Source organism: Mesoplodon mirus (assembly GCF_964341445.2).
Source record: "Mesoplodon mirus genome assembly, chromosome: 12".
Classification (NCBI taxonomy): Eukaryota; Metazoa; Chordata; class Mammalia; order Artiodactyla; family Ziphiidae; genus Mesoplodon; species Mesoplodon mirus.
The window spans coordinates 36,518,624-36,543,381 of record NC_138988.1 but is presented as its reverse complement, the minus strand read 5'-3'; the positions used below and the strand labels follow the sequence as shown (position 1 = coordinate 36,543,381).

The 24,758-nt window shown below is 58.9% G+C and overlaps 1 protein-coding gene across 1 annotated transcript in view; it reads left to right on the top strand.

The window, feature by feature from the left end:
• Nucleotides 1-24,758, top strand: part of DNAH1 (dynein axonemal heavy chain 1) — a gene marked incomplete at its 5' end in the record, with an annotated part of 74,225 nt that overhangs the window by 46,869 nt on the left and 2,598 nt on the right. Inside the window, 36 exons of the mRNA XM_082637697.1 lie at nt 704-898; nt 987-1,106; nt 1,327-1,485; nt 1,645-1,749; nt 2,861-3,001; nt 3,146-3,306; nt 3,709-3,866; nt 4,225-4,398; nt 5,193-5,231; nt 7,746-7,924; nt 8,931-9,161; nt 9,832-10,028; nt 10,466-10,601; nt 11,519-11,727; nt 11,960-12,131; nt 13,125-13,316; nt 13,716-13,826; nt 14,632-14,817; nt 15,251-15,442; nt 16,943-17,110; nt 17,200-17,391; nt 17,571-17,702; nt 18,177-18,302; nt 18,946-19,065; nt 19,187-19,336; nt 19,431-19,591; nt 20,423-20,648; nt 20,786-20,981; nt 21,295-21,446; nt 21,962-22,158; nt 22,406-22,554; nt 22,813-22,967; nt 23,051-23,182; nt 23,572-23,742; nt 23,831-24,010; nt 24,079-24,255. Coding sequence (XP_082493823.1) covers nt 704-898; nt 987-1,106; nt 1,327-1,485; nt 1,645-1,749; nt 2,861-3,001; nt 3,146-3,306; nt 3,709-3,866; nt 4,225-4,398; nt 5,193-5,231; nt 7,746-7,924; nt 8,931-9,161; nt 9,832-10,028; nt 10,466-10,601; nt 11,519-11,727; nt 11,960-12,131; nt 13,125-13,316; nt 13,716-13,826; nt 14,632-14,817; nt 15,251-15,442; nt 16,943-17,110; nt 17,200-17,391; nt 17,571-17,702; nt 18,177-18,302; nt 18,946-19,065; nt 19,187-19,336; nt 19,431-19,591; nt 20,423-20,648; nt 20,786-20,981; nt 21,295-21,446; nt 21,962-22,158; nt 22,406-22,554; nt 22,813-22,967; nt 23,051-23,182; nt 23,572-23,742; nt 23,831-24,010; nt 24,079-24,255 — 5,841 coding nt within the window. The remainder of the gene's footprint in view (nt 1-703; nt 899-986; nt 1,107-1,326; nt 1,486-1,644; nt 1,750-2,860; nt 3,002-3,145; nt 3,307-3,708; nt 3,867-4,224; nt 4,399-5,192; nt 5,232-7,745; nt 7,925-8,930; nt 9,162-9,831; nt 10,029-10,465; nt 10,602-11,518; nt 11,728-11,959; nt 12,132-13,124; nt 13,317-13,715; nt 13,827-14,631; nt 14,818-15,250; nt 15,443-16,942; nt 17,111-17,199; nt 17,392-17,570; nt 17,703-18,176; nt 18,303-18,945; nt 19,066-19,186; nt 19,337-19,430; nt 19,592-20,422; nt 20,649-20,785; nt 20,982-21,294; nt 21,447-21,961; nt 22,159-22,405; nt 22,555-22,812; nt 22,968-23,050; nt 23,183-23,571; nt 23,743-23,830; nt 24,011-24,078; nt 24,256-24,758) is intronic.

The following is a 24,758-nucleotide window of genomic DNA, read 5'->3' as shown; positions in this document are numbered from 1 at the left end:
GGGCCACAGCGCCCTCCCCATCCCCAGGCTCCTGTACTGCAGGCACGTCCTACACAGCTGCTCAGTGCTGCCCTTTCGGCAGACCCACTTTCTGTGATGCTTCCAAGCCCAGGGCCAGGACAACTACCCCTGCTCCTGGTTTATGCTGTCTTGTGCCTCCCAGGCCCATTTGCAGTCATATCGGCCCAGTCTGGGTTAGGCATACTGGCAACATGCCGGGAGTCTGGAGAACATGGGAACAGCTGCCTGGTGGGAAGTGTGGGGCAGTTCTTAGAGAAGGAAGGGTATTGCCTGAGCCTAAGAGCAGCCAGTCTCTTGAGTCTTTCTGAGAACACCTGGAGGTCAGTGTGACCCTGTGTCCATGTACACAGGTGCAGGGCTCTGGAGCAGAGCACACAGCTCCCATCGGATATCCCCAGGGCTCTAGGGACCCCAAATTGCCCTGACCCGAGGCTGGCCAGAGGGCTCCCAGGAATCTCCTGACTTAGACTCCTTCTTGGCCTCTGGAGAGGGCTGTATTATCAGCTGAGGGCCAAAGGGTTCCTGCATTTGCCCCCACACCAGCCCTGTTCCTGGCCCAGCGCCTGCCCCATGGCCTGCCCACAGTTGCAGGATGGGCAACCCCTCCCCATGGCCCTGCAGCCCTTTCCCCTGCCGTGGAGGCTGGCAGCTGGCCCACTCACGCAGTTCATCTTGGCACCAGATGATGACCATGATGTTTGAGGTGCAGGACCTGGCAGTGGCCTCCCCAGCCACAGTATCCCGCTGCGGTATGGTGTACCTGGAGCCCAGCATCCTGGGGCTCATGCCCTTTGTTGAGTGCTGGCTGAGGCATCTCCCTGCTTTACTCAAGCCCTTTGAGGAGCAGTTCAAGGCCCTCTTTGTCAGCTTCCTGGAGGTGAGTGAGACTACGGTGTGCCGGCCCAGGTGGGGCAGCCGGGTGCTATGGCCACCAGCCACAAGAGCTGGGTGTCCATCCCCTGTAGGGGTCCATCACTTTCGTCCGGTCCTCAGTGAAGGAGGTGATCACCTCAACCAACAGCAACCTGACCATGAGTCTCCTCAAGCTGCTGGACTGCTTCTTCAAGCCCTTCCTGCCTAAAGAGGTATGGCTCTGAGCAGTGGGCTGGGGGCCTTCTCTCCTCACCTGAGGGCCCTGAATCCCAAGTCCAGCTTCCTGGAAGAGAGAATCAGATTGGCTCACATGGGTCATGGGACACCCCATCCAGTCTGCTGCAGATGCAAAACTACAGCAGAGGCCATGGGATGCCCCCCACCCCCTGGCTTCCTCAGGCCACTTAGTTCTCTCCCTGCCTCTGTCCCCAGGGCCTCAAGAAAATACCTCCCGAAAAGCTGAGTCGCATCCCAGAGCTGATCGAGCCCTGGTTCATCTTCTCCCTGATCTGGAGTGTGGGTGCCACAGGGGACAGCGCCAGTCGCATCAGCTTCAGCCACTGGCTCAGGATCAAGATGAAGACAGAAAACGTGAGAGGGGGCAGCTCCGGGGCTGGGGTCCAAGGTCTGGGCTGCGTACGCTGAATGCTGGGTGTTTTGGGGCTGTCCCCCAGGCCCAGGCCCCCAGAAACAAGTAGCCACACAAGCTACCGGGTCTCACCGCCTGTTTTTCCCCCTGGTCCTTCACAGCTGACCTTGCTCTTTCCGGAGGAGGGGCTGGTGTTTGATTACAGGCTGGAGGACGGCGGCATCAGCAGCACCACTGACGATGAGGACAATGATGAGGGCAAGCAGGTGACTGCAGACCTGCCCAGGGAGGGCCCCACTGGGTGGCGACTGTCCTCCTCGATGAATAGTGACTGCAGAGAAGAGGCTGCATTGACGGTCACAGGTCTCAGGCTGGGGTTATTTGCATCATCTCCTGAATCCTCACAGACCCACAGGGTGGTTATTATTGTGCCCATTTCCCGAGCAAGGAAATTGAGGCTCAGAACTGTCACGCCCAGCTAGTCGGTGGCAGAGCTGGACTTGAACCTGGGACTGGGAGATGTCAGAGTGCCTCCCTTCCCAACCATACACACTGCCTCCCCTGTGTTGATGCTGAGCCCAGGGATTAATCAACTTGGTTCTACTTAAAAACCCCATTTGCCCAGGGGCTGGGCTCCTCAAGGGTGGGGGAGTAAGCCCCCATGGCCTGTCTTGATGTCCCCATTTCTCCTCTTAGCCAGTGAGGGTCCCATTAGCCTACCCTCATGGGATCAGGACTCCAGCCCAGAAGGAAGAGGGGCCAGAGAGGCGTCTATAGAGATGGTTACTGCACAGGGTCCTGCTGGGGGTCTCACAGGGCACGTTTGAGTCTAACCATCAGTACCGTTCCCATTGGGACATGTGGGTTTGACCACAGTGAACACTCCCATCAAGGGAGGTCTGCAAGTTGAGTCAGGGCTGTGAGTGAAGGGATGCATGCAGGTGGGGATGGTGGGGGAGAGAGGGTCAGGTGACCTCTCAGCGTCTAGGTGATGCCAGCCCCATGGTTCTGGCCCTCACATGCTTGGGTAGCCTAAACTAAACAGCAGAGACCTTTGCATTCTGGGTTGTCCAGTTCCCAGAGTACTTCCCTCATGCAGAGGCCCAGAGACTGGCCCCACTGAGGTAGCTGGATGCAGGGAAGCCTTCACTTGGGCAGCTGTGTGCAGAGAGCCCCCATTCCTGGAGGTTTGTTCTGGGAGTCCCCCACCCTGTGTGGAGAGTGGGCACAAGGCTTCCTGTTTCTGTCAGAAGCAGCCCTTCACCTGGACCCTCTTGCTGAGTCCCAGCAGTGCTGCTCCTTGCCCTCCTGGTGCTCTTGGCCAAGGGTGAGACGGGGAGAGGTTCCAGGCCCACCTTGTGCCACCTGTGGTTCCAGGTTGCCTGGGTGAAGTGGATGGACTCCTCAGCTTCGTTCACCATTATGCCAGATACCAACTACTGCAACATCATCGTGCCAACCATGGACACCATCCAGATGTCCTACCTGCTAGACATGCTACTCACCAACCACAAGCCCGTGAGCGCCCCTGCCATGACCTGCTTCACCCCACCCCAAGGCCTAGGTCAGGAGTGGCTGGCTCCCACACTGACAGGGTGGCAGCTCGTGCTGCATGCTGGGCCCTGTGAGAGCGCTCTGACCCTGTGCCCCCTGCTCTCCTAGGTGCTGTGCATCGGGCCGACAGGCACAGGGAAGACCCTCACCATCTCCAACAAGCTTCTCAAGAACCTGCCGCTGGAATACATCAGCCACTTACTCACCTTCTCTGCCCGCACCTCAGCCAACCAAACCCAGGACCTCATCGACAGCAAGCTGGATAAGAGGCAGGCACCCTGGTTCCTTCCTGGATCCGATGTCCCCCAGCCTGGCTCGGCCAGCTGCTGTCCTCCCTCCCCTCCTGGGTGGCCCTTGGGCTCCCTTACAAACTGCTCTGGAGCCTTCTTCCATCAGGAATTCCCGTCGAGCCCTTCTGTGGGTGCTGTCCCTGGGCTGGGCACTCGGGCGGGGCTTGTTATCCATCTGCCTAGAGGCAAGACTCAGAGCAGCCAGGTGTGATGTCCCAGGACGCTCAGAATGGGACAAGGAGTTGCTCAAGAGGCTCAGCAATTCAGGGGAGCCTGAAGTTAGTGAGGGCTTCCCAGAGGTGGAGCTGCCATCCTGCCATCCTGGATTCCCTGAGGACCTGGTACCCATGGGTACTGGGCTCACACAGCCCCTTCCCACAGGCGGAAGGGCGTGTTCGGGCCGCCCCTAGGGCGCAACTTCATCTTCTTCATCGATGACTTGAACATGCCGGCCTTGGAGACATATGGCGCCCAGCCGCCCATCGAGCTTTTGCGTCAGTGGATGGACCATGGCGGCTGGTATGACCGCAAGATCATCGGTGCGTGCTGGCAGCCTGGGCCAGCGGGGCGGGGCTGGGTGTGCTGGGCAGGGCCAGGGCCTCACCCGTTAGGCGCAATAGGCACAGGGCCTGGGCCCACAGGACTCACAGAGAGTCCATGGGAGTGTTTTAATGTCTTTTAAAATCAAGGGGAAAATGAACTTCTAGGTCAAAGAACATTTAAAATGCATAATATTAATATATTTGTCTATGTACCAACACTGTGGTAAATTATAATTTTTAATATATATATATTTTTAATGGAGGAGGAGGCCCAAGAAAGCAAAAGTGCCCAGGGCCTACAAAAGTCTTAATGTAGCCCTGGGCAGGGCCTTCTGACTTCCTGCCCCCACTCCAGGAGCCTTCAAGAGCCTGGTGGACATCAACTTTGTCTGTGCCATGGGCCCCCCTGGTGGAGGCAGGAATGCTATCACTCCGCGGCTGACCCGCCACTTCAACTACCTGTCCTTTGCTGAGATGGATGAGGTCAGCAAGAAGCGCATCTTCTCCACCATCCTGGGCAGTTGGATGGGTGAGTGTCGGGCAGGAGTGGGGTAGGAGGCCACGGGCTAAGGCAGAAGCCCCGGCCAGGTAAGCCACACCAAGGACAGCTGAGCAGCACTGGGAAGGGCCAAGTGGCTGAACCACTGACATCAGCCCTGGCTTCACCCCTTACTCAGCTATGTTACCTTTGGCCAATTCATGAATCTCTCTGAGCCTCAGTTTCTTCATCTGAAATGGGTGATAATATCAGTGCCCAGCACCCCGAGTTGTGAAGGTTAAATAAGACACTGCATGTAGAGCATCTAGCAAGAAGCCCGGCATGTGGTAACTGTGGAATATATGATTTATACATATGTATACATGTATTTTCATCAGTATAAGTACACGCATATATGGTAGAAAGGCTAGTGAAAGGATGTTACTTTTGTAAATCAAGAAGTGCCACCAAGATAGAATGGACAAAATGGTCCTGATCTTCCATGGAGCTTGAAGAAAAGTCTGTCCCAGGATGCAGTTTCCCCCAACCAGTCCACTTCTTACATAACACACACTCTGACCTTTGAACTCCACTTGGCACTGTGCCAGGTGGTGGGTGATGGGAGTCAGGCCTTCCCTCCTCTGGCCTGGACTGCGCTGCCCCCAGGGGCTATAGACCAGAACTTGCCCCCATGCCCAGCTTGGAGGTGGGGGCCATGTGGCTCTGAGGAGGGGGGTGATGGTCAGTGGCTGCTCTGGGGCTGCCCAGCTGAGCACAGCCGGTCAAGGTGGGCAGCAAGGGACCCACCTAACTCTGAGCTCCGTGTCTCTCCCTCAACCCTCTAGATGGACTCCTCGGAGAAAAGAGTTACCGGGAGCCCGTGCGTAAGTGCAGGCCTGGGCAGGGCCTGGGAAGGCCTGGGTGGGGCAGGGGCACTGGTTCCAGGGGGAGCCCTGGACTCCAGTTGGCTGTCGTTGAGGCCGGGCCCCAGGGGCCACAGTGAACCATCCTCAGACTCCTGAGGGGACCTCGGGCCACTGCTAGAGCAAAGGTTGCCCAGCACCAACGGCCTGCATAGGCTCATTCACTGTTACATGGCCAGTCTGTCTTTCAGTGCCTGGGTGAGCGTCCGACCCATAGTAGAAGCAAGGTGAATGCAAGTTGAATGAATGAATAAGGAATCCAACAAAGTTCCACCCTGTGTGAAAAAGCAGAGGCTCTGAGGAGAGGGCATGAGCCTGGAGCCAGGAGCAGCCTGAGTTCATGTCGGGCGTCCCCCGTGTGGCAGCAGATCTGCTGCTCATTGCAGCAGGGTGACTGGCTGTTCCAGGCCTCCTCAGGCCTCCGTATCCACTGCTGACCTGCACCCAGGCCTCCCTGGGCCCTGTCTTCTCTCCTGTTCCTGGGAACAGGTTTCCCTGCTCCTGTATGAGGCCAAGCCCTCCTCTTAGGCCTGAGTCCCATCCCCTATTGTCTGCTTGACAGCCACCGACATCAGTGTTCTCTTTTCCACTGGGCCATTCCATCAGTGTGAAGACACGCCCCGATTTCTCCCATCTTAAGAACAAAACACAAAACAAGCCCCTCTCTTGTCCCCTCCCTACCCCCTCCCCCAGCCTTGGCTCCATTTCTCTGTCACCTTGAGAGCAAAACGCCCCAAGAGCGTTTTCTCCTCCTGCGGGCACTAGCCCTCCCTCCCACTTTCTCTTGAGCCCCACCAGTCCCCGGAGAGGGCTCTTGTCACCAGCAGCCTCACGGCGTCCAGACCAAAGGTCAGCTGGGTCTTCACCTTTCCTGGGCTGTCAGTTGTCTGTGGGGGTCACCCCTCCTCCTCCCAGTCGCCTTCCTAGGTGGACGGGGGGGCTTACTCTCAGCCTCTCCTCCCTCTAAACACACACTTCTGGGATATCATCATCCCACCCTGGCGACAAACCCCTTAGTGCGGATGCCGCTGAGTCTGTGTGTTCAGTCCAGACCTCTTGCCTGAACCTCGGACGCACGTCTCCTCTTGAATATCCACCGGGCGTCTCAGGCTGAACATGTCCAAACCCGAGCCCCTGACCCACCAGCACCTGGCGCTCCACTCGTCTCAGCTGATGGCCGCTCTGTCCTTCCGCTCGCTCAGGACAAGGGCCTTGGCACCATCCGGACTCGCTCGCTCTCTTTCTCTCTCTCTCAGGAGGTCCTGCTGCCTCTCCCTCCAGAACCCCCCTGAATTGCGCTGCTCAGAACCCCAGCCCTCACTCATAGGCCACTGCAGCAGCCCCACACACCCCGGTCTCCCTGATTCTGTCTTCACCCCCTGCATCTGTCTGTCTGTCTGTCTGGAGGTCTATCCATCCTCCACTTGCAGCCAGAGGGACCCATTCAAACGCTGAATCAGATCACATTCCTCCTCTGCTCAACCATCTCATGCAGACTAGAGCCCAGGTCCCGGCAGTGGTGGGCACCCCTCGTCACTGTCTGCTCTCACCACCCCCTTGCTAAGTCCTTAACCCCCCCAGGCATGCCTGCCTCAGGGCCTTCGCCCTGGCCACGCCCTCTCTGGAACACCTTCTCCAGTTCTGAACCTGCTTGGCACCTCAAGGCTTCGGGTCTCTGTTCAAGTGCCCTCCTCCGCAAGGCCTCCCCAGCATTTATGTCAAATCCCCCAACCCTGGCTCTCCCCAAACCTCTCTCCACACATTTTCCATCCCCTGTTTACTGTCAGTCTGTTCAGAGTCTGTCTCCCCACAAAGAAAGTCAACTTGTTGGGGGTGAGGAGTGTGTCTGCTGGGGCCACCCTCTGTGCCCAGCACCTAGAACAGTCCCTGTGTTAATGGATGAGCCCGCTTTGGGGCCAGTGAGCCGTCCTGCCCCTTCTTTGCTTTTTTCCCTCTTCTGGGGGCTCCCTCTGCCCCAAATTCCCACTGACAGAATTTTGGTTCCCAGCAAAGAATTGGATCGTTTTCAAAGCACAAGCAAATAGGTTATGTTAGTGGTGAAAATGCAAGGGGGTGATAAGCCCCCAAGGTCATGGCTGAGCCCCAGGCCTCCACGTCCACTGTGGTGCACTCCTGAACCCCATGTGGGCCATGTAACCCTCCCCATGCACAGCTCAGAGTGGCACGTTTCAGGTCTGGCCCCATTAGTGTTCTCAATTCCATGAATGTGTCCCAGTGCCCCAACATATGGACAGGCTATATCAGTGATAAGGATGTAAAAGGAGGGAGCTCCGGGTGCGAGATTCCTCACCCCATGGTGGGGGACACCAGGAAAACCTTGCTGGGGAAGTAGCATCCGAGAGGGCTGCAGAGTGGGCAGAATCCAAGCATGCCGGCTGGGGAAAGGCGTGTGCAGAGAACACAGCACCAGACCTGCAAGGGCTGTGACCCAGGGCCACTCTCCTGTTCCCACAGCCGGGGCCCCCAGCATTTCCCACTTCACGGATCCCCTCGTGGAAGCCACCATCATGGTGTACTCCACCATCACCTCCCAGCTGCTGCCCACCCCAGCCAAATCCCACTACACTTTCAACCTGAGGGATCTCTCCAAGGTCTTCCAGGGCATGCTTATGGCCAACCCGGCCAAGGTCGAGGTGAGGACCGGTGGGCCCCCTCCCCAGTGTCCAGCAGTGGAGTGCACACACTGCCCTCACAGTCCTCCCTGGTTTTAGGCATTCCTACCCAAACACTCCTCAGCCTTGATCTGGCCAGGCCCTCGGGCAGGGCGTGGAGCTGGGGACACAGCAACAGGTACCAAGTCCCCAGGAGCCCTGCCTTCATGCAGCTGAGTCCCATCTTGCAGGTGAAATCCATGCCTAGAATGCTTGCTGTGATGGGATCACACAAAAGCAGGAGCCAGGGCATGGCAAGGGAGGGAGGGTTCCTGGTGGAAGCCCTGTGTGTGAGAAGATTGAGGGGAAGAGTGAGTGGTACCAGGTGGAAGGAGCAGGAGTGCAGCGCGGAGCAGTGTCAGCTGTGCTGGGCAGGCTCTGGGGGCTGCAGGGGCAGAGTCCTGAAGGTGGTGGGAGCTGGGGGGGCGGGTAGGGGGCACATTTACACTTTGGGATGGGGAATGGATGGGTCAGTGTGTGGGCCCGGCGGCAAGGGCATAGTGTGAACAGGACAGATGCCAGCCCTGGCCCTGCCTAGCTATAGCCAAAGGAGTCGAGAGAAGAGCTTTGGGGCTTCCTGAGGGCGGTCCCATCCCATCACCCAGGGAGAGGCAGGGAAGTCAGCATGGAGGTGGCAGCAGGATGGGGGTAGAGTCAGAGGGAGCTTTGGAGTCAAGTGAGTGGTTAGATGTGGGGTGTCGGGAAGGTATAAGGAGAATCGGGCATTCCTCTCGGGCTTGGGCTTTAGGGAGCTGTGGGGACCCTAAGAGGGGAGAAGCTAATTGAGCTGGGAGCCCCGCAGGCACAGCTGGGCCTGGAGGTGGGGGTGGAGAGGCCCAGGCGTCAGCGTGTGGACTCCACCCTCTGTGGAGACAGCAGACACCCAGGGCCCTGGCCGGGTCTTGGTGGGAGAGCCAGGCCCAGGTGCTTCGAGAGGTGGCTGAGGGTGTGGGGCCGAGACCTGGCACTGACGCTGGGGTGGCCGCAGGACAAGGTGCAGCTGCTGCGCCTGTGGTACCACGAGAGCTGCCGTGTGTTCCGCGACCGCCTGGTGAACGAGGAGGACCGCAGTTGGTTTGACAAGCTCCTGGAGAGCCACATGGAGCAGTGGGAGGTGACCTTCGAAGAGGTCTGCCCCTTCCAGCCCATCCTCTATGGGGACTTCATGTCGCCAGGCTCCGACGTCAAGTCCTATGAGCTCATCACCAGCAAGAAGAAGGTGAAGGGGCCTGCTGGGGCCCTACCCCTGACCCCCGACCCCCGGGACCCCAGCCCTCTGCAGCCACTGCTAAGAGACCACCACGCTCTGACCAGAGGGTCAGATACTGGTCTGGAAGGCCAGCTCAGGGACTTCAGGCCAGAAGTTGCCTCTCTGAGTCCCATCTCCTCGCCTGTCAAATGGGCACGAATGTCCTTTCCTGAGGACAAGCCTAAGGTTCAACTGAGACAGGCTCTGTAAACAGGGACACGCTATGCCCATTTGAGGGACTATTATCCCACCCACAGAGCCGCGGCAGGGCCCCGGGCACCGCGAGTCTTGAGTCAAGACCCCAGGGTGGCAGGATGAAGCTGGAGTGCGGGGGCCTCCTGTTGGTTTCTTCACACAGACCCCCTCCTAGCTCCCAGGAGCTCCCACGGGGCCCCAGGTCGGTACATCCTGTTGAGCCCTTGAGGCAGCAGGCAGGTCTCTGACCCAACCCTCAGGCCTTGCTGTGTCCAGCGGGTCAGGTCTCATCCAGGCAGACCCGGCATCTTAAGGCCAACATCCCTCTGTGCACAGAGGAGCAGGGCTGGCCGGGGTGATGGGGTGTTGTGCTCCCTTGGAGGGGGCACAGTTTACGGGCACAGAGGGAGGACCCAGTCTCCCCATTCCCGCCCCCCGCCACCAGATGATGCAGGTGATTGAGGAGTACATGGAGGACTACAACCAGATCAGCACAGCCAAGCTGAGGCTGGTCCTCTTCATGGACGCCGTGAGCCACGTCTGCCGCATCAGCCGCACCCTGCGCCAGGCGCTGGGCAACGCGCTCCTGCTGGGTGTGGGCGGCAGCGGCCGCAGGTCCCTCACGAGACTGGCCTCGCACATGTGAGGGCCCCCAGGCGTGGTGGGCAGTGGGCGGCCGGTGGCAGACTCAGTTCCATTCGTGTTCTTCCACATGTTCTATGCTGAGGCAGACGCACCTGGCCCACAGGCTTCTAGACCTGGGAGAGTAACCTGGGGTCCAAGGAGAGACAGCAACAGTGCCCTGTGATGCTGCAGGGATGGGGGAGGGGTAGCTGCAGGCATCCAGGAGAGATTCCTAGAAGAGGTGGCCATGGGCCTTCTCTTCTAATCAAGGCTGGGAGGATGGAAGGGAAGGGCATTCCAGGCCGAGGGAGCAGCCTCAGCAAATGTCTGGAGGCAAGAGAGCAGGTTCAGGGTTGGGGGAGTCAGCAGGTCTGCCCAGAATGGGAGCCGATGGCTGGGGTTGGGGCTCTTGGCCTCAAGCTCTGGCATGCCTCCACCCAACCACCTGTCTCCAGGGCCGAGTATGAGTGCTTCCAGATTGAGCTGTCCAAGAACTATGGCATGACCGAGTGGCGTGATGATGTCAAGAAGGTCTTGCTCAAGGCTGGCCTGCACAGCCTGCCCATCACCTTCCTGTTCTCAGATACCCAGGTGCCACCACACAGGCAGTGGGCGGGATCCAGGGTGGGCTGGATACAACCCACCCCAGTGTGGCATCCTGGAAGGTGGTCAGTCCTTCATGCCCACGTCACTGTCAGTTGGGGTGGATCTTGGGAGGAATGGCTGGGACCAGGGGGAGGGGGCCAAACCTAGCCTGTCAGGGCTGGTGGGGGGCATAGATCATTACTATGCCCCGAGGGTAAAGAAGGCCCCTGGCACCATGGCTGACCACAAGCAGGACCATGCTCACTGGTCAACGGCTTCCTACCTCAAGGACCACAGGGCTTCTGCCTGAGGTGCTGTGCCTATGGCCCCCTTCTTGGGGCTGCTCCATCTGGAGCTCCCTAGATGAGGCCTCTCCCCAGGTCTGCAAGGAGGAGAGGTTCTGGGTCCAGGGCCTCAAGACAAACAGGGCAGTGCTTAAACCTGACTGGTGGTCGGGACTGGGCTGAATCTGAAGCCCTGGAAGGCTCCCAGCCCTACTCCTATCCCCCGGGCCCCCCTTACATAGGCAAGTGAGGGTGCCCTCTGGCACTGACTAGGCCCTGACCATATGAGATGGGCAAGGACCCATTTCTGCCTGTGGCCTGGTTTTCTCCTGTGAGTAAACTGAGACGTAGAGAGGCCTGGCAAGAGAGGAGGAAGACACCACATCTCCCACCCAGGACCCAGGCCCCTTCCACAGCCCAGCAGTGATGTTCAGAGTCTCTGCTGTAGAGCAGGCCTGGATGTGAGTCCTGGACCACGACTTGTGAAGTCACTTGTGTGACCCTGGGCTTCTCTGAGCCTTAGTGGCATGGTCTGTGGAATGGGGCTCCTGTGAAGGTCCAGTGAGACCATGGTCATGGAGCCCAACACCCAGGGGCCATCATCAAGGCTCAGCTCCTCCATCCCCATTTTCCCCCCAGATCAAGAACGAGTCCTTCCTAGAGGACATTAACAATGTCCTGAACTCAGGCGACATTCCCAACCTCTACAACACGGACGAGCAGGACCAGATTGTCAACACCATGCGGCCCTACGTCCAGGAGCAGGGCCTGCAGCCCACCAAGGCCAACCTCATGGCTGCCTACACTGGACGTGTGCGCAGCAGCATCCACCTGGTGCTGTGCATGAGGTACAGGCGGCCACTGCAACCTCGCAGGGACAGTGGTTTTAGGTGGGGGAGCACCCGGGACTGCCACAAGGGGAGGTGGCCTGGGCCTGGCCACCATGCCATTGGGTCCAGGCTGCTGTGCTGTTGTGTCCTGGCTTCCATGCCACAGGGCTGTGAAATGACCCTGGGTCCTGGGTTCCTGGGGTGTGTAAGTCAGTGTCTCAGGGCCTCATTTGGACCCCCACCTCCCCAGCCCCATTGGAGAGGTCTTCCGAGCTCACCTAAGGCAGTTCCCCTCCCTGGTCAACTGCTGTACCATCGACTGGTTTAATGAGTGGCCGGCAGAGGCCCTGGAGTCTGTGGCCACCATGTTCCTGAACGAGATCCCAGAGCTGGACGCCACCCCCAAAATAATTGAAGGACTGGTAGGTATCTTGGTGAGGAGCAAGCCCTTGAGGGGAACTGTGTAGGTTCGGGCTTGGGGTCACCAAGGCCTGGGTAAGAGTCCCAGGCCCGCTACTGATAGGAAGCCTTTGGGCAGACAGCTTTACCTAAGCCTCGGTTTCCTCATCTGTATAATGGGAATGCCACAAGGTTGTCACGGTGACACAGGAGGCTGGGCACACAGTTACACAGTCACTGTTTATCTTATTCCCTGAGGGCTCCATGGACACTTTCTTTAAAGAGCCGCCTGATATAGGGACTTCCCTGGGGGTCCAGTGGTTAAGATTTCACCTTCCACTGCAGGGGGTGAGGGTTCAATCCCTGGTCGGGGAGCTAAGATCCCACCTGCCTTGGTGACAAAAAACCAAAACGTAAAACAGAAGCAATATTGTAACAAATTCAGTAAAGAGTTTTTAAAAAATAGTTCACATTAACAAACAAACAAAGAGCCCCCTGATACAACCCAGAGACTACAGATGGGGTGGGGGGTAGATTTGTCTGGTCCAGCCTGAGAGAGTGATGGTCACCTGGGGGCCAAGAGCTAGGGTGAACCCATTTCTGCTCAGCTGTGCTGAGGCCTTGGGCCCTACCTCCCCACATCTACAGCCTCCGAGAGGGGCGCCACCTTAGGGCTTTCTGAGAGAAGCAGGTCATAGGGGCTGTGATAAGAGCACTGGGCCAAGAGCTGGGACACACCTGGGTCCAAGTTCAAAGTGAACTCTGCCCTTGACAACTGTGTGAACTTGAAAAAGCCCCTTAATTTCCCTGGGTCGTGGGATTTTTCGTCTGCAGAATAGGTGGCCTTTACCTGGAGGTCGTGAGGATCATAGGAGAGAGTGAGTGTAAGGGCCGTTGAGGTTCCTGCATGTGGCTCCCTCCCCAGAACCAGGCTTCAGTGGCTTCAAGGGCACCCTGGTGCCCCATCTTTGCTGGGGGCTCTACAAGACTGGCATCAGTGGTCTGCTCCCTCACAGATTCAGGTTTGCGTGTACATCCACCAGTCAGTGGCCAAGAAGTGTGTCGAGTATCTGGCCGAGCTTGCCCGCCACAACTATGTGACCCCCAAGAGCTACCTGGAGCTGCTCAATATTTTCTCCATCCTCATCGGGCAGAAGAAACAGGAGCTGAAAACCGCTAAGAACCGCATGAAGAGTGGTCTCGACAAGGTGGGCCAGGGTGGGGCCTTGTGGGCAACGTCTAGCTGCCCGTGGTTCTGCCCATGCAGTCTCAGTCCTGACCCCAGAGGCCCAGCCTGGCCTTTCAATTGGCAGCCCACAGTGTTAAATGGGTGGCTTCCTCCCTCACCAAAAGAGCAAAAGCTGCTGGCCAAGGGCAAGGCCAAAGCAGGTCACCCCAAATATTTTTAGGGGACTGCTCCCTTCCTCTGGGGTCCACTGGGCAACGTGGGGGCCACTGAAGCTGCTGGCCACCACCTCTCACTCGTGAATGAGGGCGGCCCTGCAGGGACCTCTCCCCTCCCCCCTCCAGGCCTAACTCACTCTCTGGTCCCCATCACACCGTCACACCGGATTTCCTCTCTGTGCCCCCCACCTCCCACCCCCCAGCTGCTGCGCACTTCGGAGGACGTGGCCAAGATGCAGGAAGAGCTGGAGATTATGCGCCCCCTGTTGGAGGAGGCTGCCAAGGAGACCACGCTCACCATGGAGCAGATCAAGGTTGGGGGTGCTCCTGGCCCCCTCCCTGATGGCTGACCACGTCTGAGGATGCTCGGCATCCCCATGCAACCACAAGATCCCTAGCTGCCTGGCCTCACAGGTTGCTTAGCCTCTTGGTGCCCAGTTCCCTCATTCAGTCATGTGTTCATTCAACAAATGCTTGCTCAGAACCTATTCTATGCCAAGCGCTGCACTGGGCAGAGGATATGGTGATGAGCAAGACAGACAAATCCAAACCCAATAATCACAACACGGACTGAGCAGCAGGGCAGCCACAGGTAGCGGTGCAGAGTCTGCCTGAGTCTCCCTCTAAGATCCTCTGAGTCTACAAGAGGGCCCACATTTGAGGGCCGGTCCTCACAGCAGCCTCTGCAGGTTTGCATATTCATGATGGCTGCTTTCTGGCAGAAACAATCACGTCCTGCTCTACGAAGGCAGTGGTATTGAAAATTTTTCCAGCAGATGGAAAGAAAGTGACTTGTGGGAGGGGAGTGCCTTTCTCTGTTCTGCATGGAGGTGCCCTGTGGGTTTAGGGGGTCCTGCCCATGGGGCAGTTATGCTCAAGCATGTAAAGTTCTGAGCCCCATGCCAGGCCCACGATGAGCACTCAGGATTGGAAGAGGTTCCTAGCACTCCCAGGTCTCCGTGGGCTGTCACAGCCGAGAGGGTCCTTAGAGAATGGGGCATCCCAACCCTCATTTCCTTCCACCTGGGGAGACTGGGACACAGAGAGGAGAAAGGGGAGGAGGGCACACCTGTCCCTGACACAGGCCATCACTGGGCCTTCCCTATTTCTGGTCCCTAGGTGGACACAACCATTGCTGAGGAGTCCCGGAATTCAGTGCAAGCAGAGGAGATCAAGGCCAATGAGAAGGCCAGGAAGGCACAAGGTATTGCTGACGATGCCCAGAAGGATCTGGATGAGGCTCTGCCCGCCCTGGATGCAGCCCTGGCCAGTTTGCGCAACCTCAACAAGAATGATGTGACCGAGGTGGGTGGCTAGGCACCTCCCAGGCTTTTCTTGGCATCCCTCCCTGGAGCCCTCTTGTGTCCTGGCCCCTAGGCCCTCCCTCTACACATCCCTTGAGGGTCATATGTCAAGAGATGAGGGCAGAACTAGGGCTTGAATCCAGCTGCCTGCCCTTACCTCCTTGTATCAGCCCCCAGGGCCCGGGCAGGTGCATGAGGAGGGCTTTGGGCCTTGAGAAATGAGCATACAGGACCTCATGGCCAGGCCTGGGTATATGGGGGAGCAGTAGTTGCCATAGGCTAAGGCAGACCTTGGGGGATCCCCGGGTGTGCCCTTGGTCTGTAGTGGTAGGGACTTGGTTGGTGGGGCCCGCCCTGTCTGGTGGCTGTCCCTGCCTGTAGGTACCCACTCCGTGATGGACCTCCCCCCTCCCCACTCTTGGCCTGGCTCACAGGTGCGTGCCATGCAGCGGCCACCCCCAGGCGTGAAGCTGGTCATAGAAGCTGTGTGCATCATGAAGGGTATCAAGCCCAGGAAGGTCCCTGGAGAGAAGCCTGGCTCCAAGGTGGATGACTACTGGGAGCCAGGCAAGGGGCTGCTGCAGGACCCAGGCCGCTTCCTGGAGAGCCTCTTCAAGTTTGACAAGGTGAGCGTGCCAGACACCCGGCCAGCTGGGAGTGAGTGAGAGCAGGACCCAGCTGGGCAGAGAAGTGGGGAGAGGAACCGGCCCCCTCCCCCACCAGCGCTGGGGCCTCCATCCTATCTCACTCTGCCTGCAACACACACAGCCCTGTGGCCACAGAGCTGATGGGACCAGATCCTGGCACAGAGGAGCTCTCCAGCTGGTGGGGGAAACAGACAGACCAACCAACAGATGGGTGTTGAGGAAATCAGGACCTGGGAAGGCTCCTATGCCCATAGGACATCACCCACAGTCACCCCAGGGCTCTGCAGCCTGGAGATTCTCTCTCCTGCCCTTTTCTCCCTGAAACCCCCATGGTGCTGGCCAAGACCTTCCCTGGCTGCTCAATCATCGCCTCTCCCTCAGCCTCAACACCTGAGGTTTAGTGCCTGTCTGTCTCTGGATTTCTCTGCCTTCCTGTCTATCTGGGGTTCTCAGTATCCATAGGCATGCACTCTCATGGGGCTGCTTAGGGTTAGGTCAGCCTGGAGCCCGCAGCCCTCTTGGAGGGCCCCTTTCCAGCCCAGAAATTAGTCCCATGTGGGCCGCTGCCCCCCCTCCCCCACCATGTGTCAGTGTTGGAGCCCTGGGCACGTCCCAGACTGCACTGGGAGGGCAGAAACAATGGCCCATCTCAGTGACAGCTGGACTCTGTATGGGCTTCCCCATCCCTCTAACTGAGCCCAAATCAGGAGGCTCACGGCCAGCACTCAGGTTCCCCTGGTCCCAGGCTCTGACCTCTGGGAGCTCATGAACAATACAGATTCCTGGGCTCATCCTGAATTACAGAGCTGGATTCTCCCAGGGTAGGACAAATGCTCCAAGAGTATGGTGAGCTCTCGGAGTGGGGATTATTACATTTGAACGTGAGCCGGGTTGGGCATCAGAACCACTCACTCGTCTCCACATTGGCCAGGAAGGAGCCCTTATCTCTAAATGGGTTTTAAATGGAGCCTGCATATTATCAGGTCTTCTTTTTTTAATTTTATTTATTTATTTATTTATTTATTTTTATTTATTTATTTAGGCTGCGCCGGGTCTTAGTTGTGGCACGCGGGACCTTCGTTGCGGCATGCGGGATCTTTTTAGTTGTGGCGTGTGGACTTCCTAGTTGCGGCATGCATGTGGGATCTAATTCCCTGACCAGGGATTAAACCCGGGCCCCCTGCATTGGGAGCGCGGAGTCTTACCCTCTGGACCACCAGGGAAGTCCCTGTATTATCAGATCTTGAGGTTGCGTCATTTCTTGAGAAAAAAATCTCTGATCATATTATTTGAAATCCTAGAATACAGAAGATCCTCTTCTGGCCAGCTTTTGTGGGTTGTGTTTACTCCCTAGGGAGGACACCTGTACTGAGGCCTACACGGGGCATAGCGGCAGGAGCAGGATGCCCCTCAGCCCTGCAGAGCCTTCTCTGTCCTCCCTGAGAAGCAGCCCCCTGAGCGCATTGTTCCCACCTGCAGGACAACATTGGGGAGGCGGTGATCAAAGCCATCCAGCCATACATCGACAATGAAGAGTTCCAGCCGGCCGCCATCGCCAAGGTGTCCAAGGCCTGCACCTCCATCTGCCAGTGGGTGCGCGCCATGCACAAGTACCACTTCGTGGCCAAGGCCGTGGAGCCCAAGCGGGTGAGGGCTGGGTAGACCTAGGGGGCAGGGGAGAGGGCGTGGGCTCCTCTGGGCACCAGTAAAGCTAGTCCTGCGCCCTCTGCCTGCAGCAAGCCCTGCGGGAGGCCCAGGATGACCTGGAGGTGACACAGAGGATCCTGGAGGAGGCGAAGCAGCGCCTGCACAAGGTGGAGGATGGCATTGCCACGATGCAGGCCAAGTACCGAGACTGCATTGCCAAGAAGGAGGAACTGGAGCTGAAGTGTGAGCAGTGCGAGCAGCGGCTGGGCCGCGCTGACAAGGTGCAAGGGCCTGTGGTGTGGCCTGCCCCCGACAGGCTGGAAGGGCCCGGGTGATAGGGGGTGTCCCAGGGTGGCTGCCCACACACCCCACACCAGCCACCTCGGGAACTGCACCAGGCAGGGACACCCAGGCCCCCGGCCCAGCCTCCCAGAACCCACCCCGTGGGCTGTCCTTGCAGCTCATCAACGGACTGTCAGACGAGAGGGTGCGCTGGCAGGATACGGTGGAGAACCTGGAACACACGCTCGACAACATCTTCGGGGACGTGCTGGTGGCTGCTGGCTTTGTGGCCTACCTGGGCCCCTTCACGGTAAGGAGCCCCCGGCCCCGCCTTGAGGCCTCACCTCCACGAGGAGTGGCCTGAGGGTGGCTCTTCTCTCACTCATTCAACAAGCACTTCTCAGGCGCCCCGTCTGAGCCAGGTGCTGTTCCAGGCACTGGGGATATGGCAGCTCACAAAACAGCCAGAAAACCTACTCTGGTGGGGCTGGCCTTCTAGAGGGAAGTGTGAGCTCACACTGCCGTGCTTTCTGTGTGCCTCTCATTCAATCCTCACAGCTGCCCTGACGAGTGGGCATTGTTGTTCTTATGCTGGTTTCACAGATAAGGGGCTGAGGATTGTGGAGGCCGAGGATGTTCCCCAAAGTGGGGCTGGAGCTCAGGCCTCCGTCTCCACGTCTGAGCTCTGACCTCTGCACAACTGCTGAGTGCTGGGGTGCAGGGGGAAGTGGGAGGGCATCGCGGCTGTCTCGGTGGGGTGGCCCTGAGTCTGGCATCTCCCCAGGGCCAGTACCGCGCGGTGCTCTATGACAGCTGGGTCAAGCAGCTCACGACTCACCATGTCCCACACACCTCTGAGCCCACGCTAATCAGGACTCTGGGGAACCCCGTGAAGATCCGCTCGTGGCAGGTGCCCACCCTGGGGGGCTGGAGCAACTGGGCTGGGCCTGCAGTGTGGTCGGGCTGGGCCAGGAGCCTCCCGCCTCCCTCCCACCCTCTTTCCTGGGTCTGCTTAGAGATGCGTCTCCTGAGCCCACCCGGGGCCAGTCAGAGGCTGGTGGGTAGGCGAGGAGAAAGCCGAGCGAATGGTACAGATGCTGGCTAACTGTGGGCAGAGAGGTCAAGGGGTGCTTATGAGAGTGCGGGTGGGGTGGGAGAGCAGTGTCCAGAGTGAGGGTTATGAGGTCATGTCCGAGCTAGACCCTGAAGGACAGGTAGAGCTGACACAAGGAGAGAGCCAAGAGGCTTAGGCAGAGGCTGAGCGTGAACACAGTCCGGGAGGGCTGATGGGCTTTACTGGCTCCGTGAAGATGGTCTGACTGAGCAATGACTCAGTAGGCAAAAGGAACAACGGGCCCGGCGAAGGAGGGTGTCAGGAGCCAGCCAATAGGAGGGAGACCAGTCCTGGGGGCTGAGACCTCAGGACTGCCCTTCACCCTCAAGAGGGTGCAGTAAGGAGCAGGGAAACACAGCCAAAGCACAAGGTTGGGAGTAGCTGATGTCCCAGCTGAGCCTGCTGTGTGAGACCCCCGACCCAGCCCGGTCCCCCACAGGTTGCTGGCCTCCCCAACGACACACTGTCAGTGGAGAATGGGGTCATCAACCAGTTCTCCCAGCGCTGGACCCACTTCATTGACCCTCAGAGTCAGGCCAACAAATGGATCAAGAACATGGTGAGCCCACCCACCGGGTGCCACAACCCCACCCAGCGGGGCTTAGCAGGTGCAGGGGGAGTAGCTGAGCCTCAGCTGGTTCTCAGCCCCCACGGCCCTCACTCGCCCCCTGTGCCCACAGGAGAAGGACAGCGGGCTGGATGTGTTCAAGTTGAGCGACCGCGACTTCCTGCGCAGCATGGAGAATGCCATCCGCTTTGGCAAGCCCTGCCTTCTAGAGAACGTGGGCGAGGAGCTGGATCCCGCCCTGGAGCCCGTGCTGCTCAAGCAGGTGGGCCTGCAGCACTGGGCGTGGGGGTGGCCCCCTTCCCCTGCCTCACTGGTGAAGCCCAGGCCACAGCGCTTGCCCATCCCACCTGCCACAGACATACAAGCAGCAGGGGAACACGGTGCTGAAGCTAGGAGACACGGTGATCCCCTACCATGAGGACTTCAGGATGTACATCACCACCAAGCTGCCCAACCCACACTACACGCCCGAGATCTCCACCAAGCTCACCCTCATCAACTTCACCCTGTCTCCCAGGTAAGCGCTTGGTCCCTGGGCCCCCCAGCATCAGCTCTGCCTCAGCCTGCCTGGCTGCCTCCTCCCACCCCGAGGCAGAGACTCAGTGGGTTTCCCCCTGAGGCCCCGCCAGCTTCCTCCCAAGCACTCTGCATTTCAGGTCTTTCTAGCCCCTCCACCAGCTCCCTTTACTTGCCACCGTTTCCACCTGAGAAACCCCACCCTCAGATCATCCTGATCCCTGGTCAGGAACCCCTCCCCCAGCCTCCCTGGCCAGCACTAGCCCCACCTCATCTGGATACCCTTTCCCCACAGCCCTTGCTGAGCCCTTGTGGACTCACCCCAGAGCTGTCCTGGAGCCCTGTGGGGGGCATACTCTGGCTCCCTGCACCCAAGCCGTTTCCTGCCCTTGCTGCCCTAAGCCGAGGCACTATAGCTTTTGCTGACCACCCACAGAGAGTGCTAAGGCCTCCATGCCAGTGGCCGCTATGAACCTCTCCACAGACAAGGGGGTGAAAACATCCTTAAGTCCTGTCCCTCCCCATCACCCCCAGCCCCCTCCTGCTGAGAGGGAGTTTTTCAGAGACCCCAGCAACTCACACGTTCAACTGCCTGGCTCCTGCTGGGATTCCAAGCTGCCACCTGAGGTCTCACTGAGAACTGGTCACTTTGAAGCCAGGCTCTGCCTTAGCCCTGCAGCCTGAGACAGAGGCCAGGCCTCCCAGGTGACACCAACAGGGATGCTAGGCCCTTTGGATCCCCAGGAACACAGGTACATAGGTGAGCAGGCTCAAGGCTGGCCCTCCAGGGCCCACCAGGTGTCACAGACATAATGTCCCCTGCCCCTGGCAGTGGCCTAGAGGACCAGCTGCTGGGCCAGGTAGTGGCTGAGGAGCGGCCTGACCTTGAGGAAGCCAAGAACCAGCTGATTGTCAATAATGCCAAGATGCGCCAGGAGCTGAAAGACATTGAAGACCAGATCCTGTACCGGCTCAGCTCCTCTGAGGGCAACCCTGTGGATGACATGGAGCTCATCAAGGTGCTGGAGGCTTCCAAGATGAAGGCTGCTGAGATCCAGGTCAGCAACTGCCTGCCCGCCCCTGCCTGCCTCTCCCCACCTGCCCCAGGCCTGCCCCCTGTCCCCACCCACCTCTTCCTGGTGCCCTTTGACAACCTACCAGGGCCTGACCAGCACCCCCTGTACTGCACCCGCAGGCCAAGGTCAGGATTGCAGAGCAGACAGAGAAGGACATTGACCTCACGCGCATGGAGTACATTCCCGTGGCCGTCCGCACCCAGATCCTCTTCTTCTGCGTGTCTGACTTGGCCAACGTGGACCCCATGTACCAGTACTCCCTCGAGTGGTTTCTCAACATCTTCCTCTCAGGCATCGCCAACTCAGAGAGGGCAGGTAGCCCTGGCACAGATGCACATGTTGACACAAACACCAGGCTCTACCCTGGCACAGGTGTGACACACCTGGATGCATTTCCACAGTGGGCACACACACGTAGACTCACACCCATGTCCACTCATACACACCCTCATCAGACTTACACTACGTAAGAACACGCACCCCTCCTACCCTCCTCAGAGCAAATGCCCCAAGGGGGTGCCCAGACTGCCCCTTTGGCTACTGGGGAGATGGGCTGGGCTGGGCTGGGCCCCAGGGATCTTGCTTCCCTCCCTTCTCCCTGCACTGCCATCACCCCTCTGCCCTGCAGACAACCTAAAGAAGCGCATCGCCAACATCAACCGCTACCTGACCTACAGCCTCTACAGCAATGTCTGCCGCAGCCTCTTCGAGAAGCACAAGCTGATGTTCGCCTTCCTACTGTGTGCCCGCATCATGATGAACCAGGGCAAGATCGACCAGGTGCGTGATGGAGGGGCGGCCAGTTCCTTGCTTGAAAACAGCCAGGAGGCCCTGGGTTAACTATGGCCCAGCAGCTCCTGTGCACATGTCTTCTCAGAGCCTTGAGAGTGCTGGTGAGCACAGAGACAGTCCTGAGCCTCCTGGCTCATGGTCTCATGAGCCCCAGGTATTTTGTGGTGCGTTGGAAAGCACTGAGAGCACAGCCACCACTGCTTGAGCCGGGTGCTGGGATCACAGCTACCCTCTGACCTACCCCCACAAAACCCGTGGGAAGCAGAGTTCTGATTCTTCCTACTTTCCAAGTGAGGAAACAGAGGCTCAGAGGTCAAATCCTTTGCCTAAGGTCACACAGCCAGGGAAAGGGAAAGAGGTGACACTAACCCAGACCTGTGCAACTGCTACCCCTAAGGGGAACTCCATGTCTCTGGCTGAGGATGGTAGGGGAGGCACTGCTGGGTGGGGCGCTGGAGGCAGGCCTCAGGGCCTGGGCACTAGCCTCCCCTGTCCCTTGCCAGAACGAGTGGCGCTACCTCCTGTCCGGGGGCTCTGTCCCTGTCATGAGTGAGAACCCTGCCCCGGACTGGCTGTCAGACCGGGCCTGGCGAGACATCCTGGCACTCTCCAACCTGCCGGCCTTCTCCTCCTTCGCCCTTGACTTTGTGAAGCATCTATCGGAATTCCAGGCTATCTTTGATAGCCCTGAGCCCCACCGGTGAGCTGGGACCCAGGGCACAGCAGGGTGGGCACATCCAGGGGCTAAGACCCAGGAACAGGCTTGCCCTGGAGCCTTCTCTGAGGGGCCACACAGGGTTGCCCTGCAGCTGTGACTACATCTCTTCCATGCCCCTGGCCATGTACCCCTGGACACCCCATTCTCCCCTGCTGTCCAGCAAGCAGAGACCCTGTGGCCAGTGCCCTCCCACAGGTTGGCTCTCAGGGGGACGTGGGCACTGTTGCAGGGAGCCCTTGCCTGGCATCTGGGACCAGTACCTGGACCAGTTCCAGAAGCTGCTGGTCCTCCGCTGCCTACGTGGGGACAAGGTTACCAATGCCATGCAGGACTTCGTGGCCACCAACCTGGAGCCACGCTTCATTGAGCCCCAGGCAAGTGCTGTCAGCCAGCAGCTAGGCTAATCCCCACCCTGGGTCCCAGGATCCTGGCTGCACCTGGACAGACCACTTTGCAGCCTTGGTCAGGCCAGGACCCCTAGCCATCCCAAAAAGCTCTGAGAGGTTCCAGGTCCCACCAGGAAGCCCCTCTGGGACTACTCTGGGGGCCCCAGGACCCCCCCTACCTCTCCCTGGTCACCTGCCCCTGAGGAGAAGCTCTAGGTGGCCCCAGCATCTCTCCCTGCCCTGCAGACAGCCAACCTGTCACTGGTGTTCAAAGACTCCAACTCCACCACGCCCCTCATCTTCGTGCTATCACCTGGCACTGACCCGGCAGCCGACCTCTACAAGTTTGCCGAAGAAATGAAGTTCTCCAAGAAGCTCTCTGCCATCTCCCTGGGCCAGGGCCAGGTAAGGGCAAGGGGGTGGGGGAGAAGGGAGTTGGTGGGCTGGGTCAGCTGGTCCCCCACCACTCAGCACTCCTGTCCCCACAGGGCCCTCGGGCAGAAGCCATGATGCACAGCTCCATGGAGAGGGGCAAGTGGGTCTTCTTTCAGAACTGCCACCTGGCACCGAGCTGGATGCCAGTCCTGGAGCGCCTCATTGAGCACATCAATCCCGACAAGGTACACCAAGGGAATACAGTACATCCATCCAGGACTGATAAGGCTAAATGAGATCGTCCCACAGAGCACTCAGCCCAGCCACCGGCACACAGTGGGCGCTCAGGAAGTGACATATGTAACACATATCAACTAGATTAATCTTCCCAGTGGCCCTCTCAAGTTACTGCTACCAGTGACTCGCCCAGGGCCACCCAGCACAGACGGGTGACCCTGGAACTTGCCGAAGCCCATGTTCTTTACCAGTGGTCCGTGCAGCCTGGTCTGGCCCAGCCCAACCCAGGGGTGGAGTCAGGCTGAGGGTGGCTCAGGGTCCTTGGGTAGGAGGGAGCCTGGTGTTGGGGCAGCCACCAGGTACGGATCTCAATGCTCACGTGGAGCATGGCCACCAGGTGCACCGGGACTTCCGCCTGTGGCTCACCAGCCTGCCCAGCAACAAGTTCCCAGTGTCCATCCTACAGAACAGCTCCAAGATGACCATTGAGCCGCCACGCGGGGTCAAGGCCAACCTGCTCAAGTCTTACAGCAGCCTCAGCGATGACTTCCTCAACTCCTGTCACAAGGTGAGACACACTTGGCACGTGCACCCCAACCTGCCCCATCTCCATCCCCACCCTTCACGCCCCTCCGCCCCGCCCCCACCTCCGGCAGGTGATGGAGTTCAAGTCCTTGCTGCTGTCTCTGTGTTTGTTCCATGGGAATGCCCTGGAGCGTCGTAAGTTTGGGCCCCTGGGCTTTAACATCCCCTATGAGTTCACGGACGGGGACCTGCGCATCTGTGTCAGCCAGCTCAAGATGTTCCTGGACGAGTATGACCACATCCCCTACAAGGTGGGCTGGGGATGGGCTGAGGGCGGGGAGCTGGGCGCCTGTGGGGGCCTGACCTACCCACCCCATAGGTCCTCAAGTACACGGCAGGGGAGATCAACTACGGGGGCCGCGTCACTGATGACTGGGACCGCCGCTGTGTCATGAACATCCTGGAGGACTTCTACAGCCCCGCCGTGCTCTTCCCCGAGCACAGCTACAGTGCCTCGGGTGTCTACCACCAGATCCAACCCACCTACGACCTCAACGTGAGCACACACTGGGGCCATGCTTTAGGCGGCCTGCCAAGCTGGGGTCCTGGGGTGCCGTGAACACCTGGGTGCTGGGAGACTTGGCCCCTACCGGCCAGTAGCTCCTTTTCATTGATTGATCCATCCCACAAAGATAGCCCTGGAGCTCAGGTCCTGTGGGCAGAGGCCAACCCCCACCTCTTAGCCCCTGCCCGAGAGGACTTTGTGAGGCTGGGAGGGGCTGGGCGGCTCCTCTGAGGCTGCCAGGTGAGGCAGTGAGGCGGGAAGCAGCCCAGACCACAGTCAGGGAGGGCTCCCTGAGGAAATGATGCTTCAGCTAAGATGTGTGAGGAGCAGGCAGGCGCTGGGTGGAGCACCCAGAGTGTGGTTCAGCAGTGTAAAGGGCCTGTGGCAGGAGGGGCTGTGACAGGTTTGAGCAGCTGAATGAAGAAGCAGGGAGCTAGGCAGCAGGGAGAAGTGGGCTAGGAGGGAGCAGAGGCCATGGAGTCCCGAGGGTAAGA